Here is a 2,500-nt window from a genome sequence, read left to right as displayed (position 1 = left end):
GCTTTCGGTTCTCTGTCTTTTTGGTGTCGATAAGTTTCAGTTTGGCACAGAATCGGTCACGACTGGGGCGGGGCGCGCGGGGGGAGAGGAGGAGGGGGAGAGGGGGAGGGAGGAGAGGGGAAGGGGGAAAGGGAAGGGGGAAGGGGGAATGGGAACGGGTGAAGGGGTAAGGGAGCAAGGGGAGAGGGGAGGAGAGGAGGGGAGGAGGGAGGAAGCGGGAGAGGGAGAGGGAGAAGATAGAGGGGGGAAGTGGGGGAAGGGGAGGGAGAAGGGGGAAGGGTGAAAGGGAAAGGGGGTGGGGGGGCCCTCGCAATTCAGATGGCGACTGTATATACATTTATAACAGAAACTGGGGTTCCCCACTCACACAGCCCAAGGGATCAAGCCGTGTTCCTTTTGTTGGTGTCTTATGCTCTGTCTCGAGTTATGATCGATCTGTCTCCGGTTATGATCGATGAGGGGGATTAACCACATCGTTTCTTTCTGCTTTCAAAAAAAAAAAAAAATAATAATAATAATAATAATGATTCGCAAAGATTTCGCTGTAATTAGCGATGACTCCGTTTTCTGTGCTGGCACGTACTTTCTCGAATTTCTTTCAATGCATTTTTTCAAAAACATTGGCACATATCTCTTGACAATAAAATTATACGAACAAAACTAAAACACATAGCAAAAATGATAAATGGCCTTGGAAAAAGAGAAAAGAAAGAAGAAAGGCACGCACTGGATTGAAACAGAACACAAACAAAATACAAATTCAGTGATAAATCTCAAACTGATACGAGGAAAAACAGGGAAGGTCGTACATCAAATTTAATCATATTGTTTTTGAACTTGATTTGAGGTTTTATGCTTGTAAGGGCCGCGCGAGTCCCGGTGTGTGTTGTCTGAGTGAGGAAGAAGGCGTGCAGGCACACGGATATCGAATCATGAAGATATTAAGAGCAAAAGGAATAAGAATAGAAACGGAGAGAATGATGAAGATGAGACTTGAAAAAGACAAATGAAAGAAGTTGGTAGAAAAACATACGAGACTCCAAATACAACGCTCAAATAACAAGAGCTTAAAGCTACGGTTATACTCCAACCTTGGACGAAATCCAACTGAATCGTTGGAGTCCAACCATTCCGTTGACTAGTGTAACCGCAGCATAAGAAGAGCTGGAGGTAAAAGTACAATACGAACAGAGTAAGAGCAGGTAGGAGAAGAGCAAAAACGAAAAATGAGTGAATGATTTAATGAATGGATGGATGGATGGATGGATATATGGAACCTGTTCTGACCTTAGTGTAGTGGTGGTTCTCGAACTTTGTAGTATAATGTCTCCATCCCGACCCCCGACTCCCCTTTCAGATAAAAAAAAATGTGCGCTCGGCAACGTCCCACATTCCTCCCAAAATCCAAACCTCCATCATCAATTCTTATTATATTAATTTCAGATGCGCATATAAAGAATAGGAGCTGAGTACAGGAAAACTAACTATGGGAGATTATGTAACAAGAAAGTTAATCGGTTTCCTATTGACAGAAATAAATCCCGGATAAATCCTATAGTCATGACTACACCCATCCGTTGACCCTGTTCTCTCAGGTGGCCGCGACCCCCAAATAACCGCCAACGGCCATTGGTCCAAGGCATAAGTCACTCAATGAAGAAATTTTATGTTGTTGTTTGGAAAGGATGAGTGTACAGGCAATGTAGTATAAAGCTGTCTGTGTCTTGTGTTCATCTATAACATGCAGTAAAGACCCCAAACCTCCTTCATTATCTCGCCCGTTGATCTAGAGGGTTAGGAAAAGAAGATTTACACAAAACACAGTAATGTAGACATAAAACAATACAAGTGCGATGATTTTTCATTCGGCTGAATATGTATGCGATACAGCCGTCTATTTTCTAAGCTATTCAATCTATGCTAATAAGGGTGTATATACTTATTCCACATTTTCTTTACACAAAAATTGTACCAGTTTAACTAACAACAGACGATTTTATTCAGCTGGGATGTGGTTTATGAAATTATGGTCATTACATGTGTAAAAAGAAAGGAGGTTCTTTCCTTCCCTCTTCCTTTAGTTCCTCCCTCACTCCCTCCCTCCTTCCCTCATTCCTTCATTCACTCATTTCCCTCACTCCGTCTCTCATCCACTCACTACCTCTCTCCCTCACTCACTCCCCTTCTCACTCAATCCCTCTCATTCTCCCTAATTCACTCCCCTCGTCCCCGATCTCACTCTCCCCCCTTTCGACCCTTACCTTTATGTAATTTCCTCTTCTTCGCGAGGTTATCCTCCTTGAACTTGCTGGATGCCAAGGATCTCACTCCTCCACCTTCTCCACCAGCTGCCTCCGCGCTCGTTCCGAGGAGGAGGAGGAGGAGGAGAGCGGAGGTCAGGAGAAGGAGGGAGTAGGTCATCGAAGAAGCCAGTTTCATCTTGAGATTTGGGGTCGAAGTCACAACGAAGAAGGGACGGAGACGAGGATATGGATGGTTT

At 44.3% G+C, this 2,500-nt stretch overlaps 1 protein-coding gene across 3 annotated transcripts in view; it reads right to left on the bottom strand.

Annotated features, from left to right (window-relative positions):
* The window catches only part of LOC143024736 (uncharacterized), a 604,673-nt gene that overhangs the window by 594,761 nt on the left and 7,412 nt on the right, over positions 1–2,500 (bottom strand). For all 3 annotated transcript variants that reach the window (XM_076183826.1, XM_076183828.1, XM_076183827.1), the window contains exon 2: positions 2,262–2,500. This exon is cut by the window's right edge and continues 303 nt beyond it. In XM_076183826.1, the coding sequence (XP_076039941.1) occupies positions 2,262–2,439 (178 nt within the window). In that variant the 5' untranslated portion in view covers positions 2,440–2,500. The remainder of the gene's footprint in view (positions 1–2,261) is intronic.

This window comes from Oratosquilla oratoria, chromosome 4 (genome assembly GCF_046742065.1).
Source record: "Oratosquilla oratoria isolate Oo_2021 chromosome 4, ASM4674206v1, whole genome shotgun sequence".
Classification (NCBI taxonomy): Eukaryota; Metazoa; Arthropoda; class Malacostraca; order Stomatopoda; family Squillidae; genus Oratosquilla; species Oratosquilla oratoria.
Note: the sequence above shows the minus strand (reverse complement) of the source record. Positions and strands in the feature narration are given on the sequence as shown.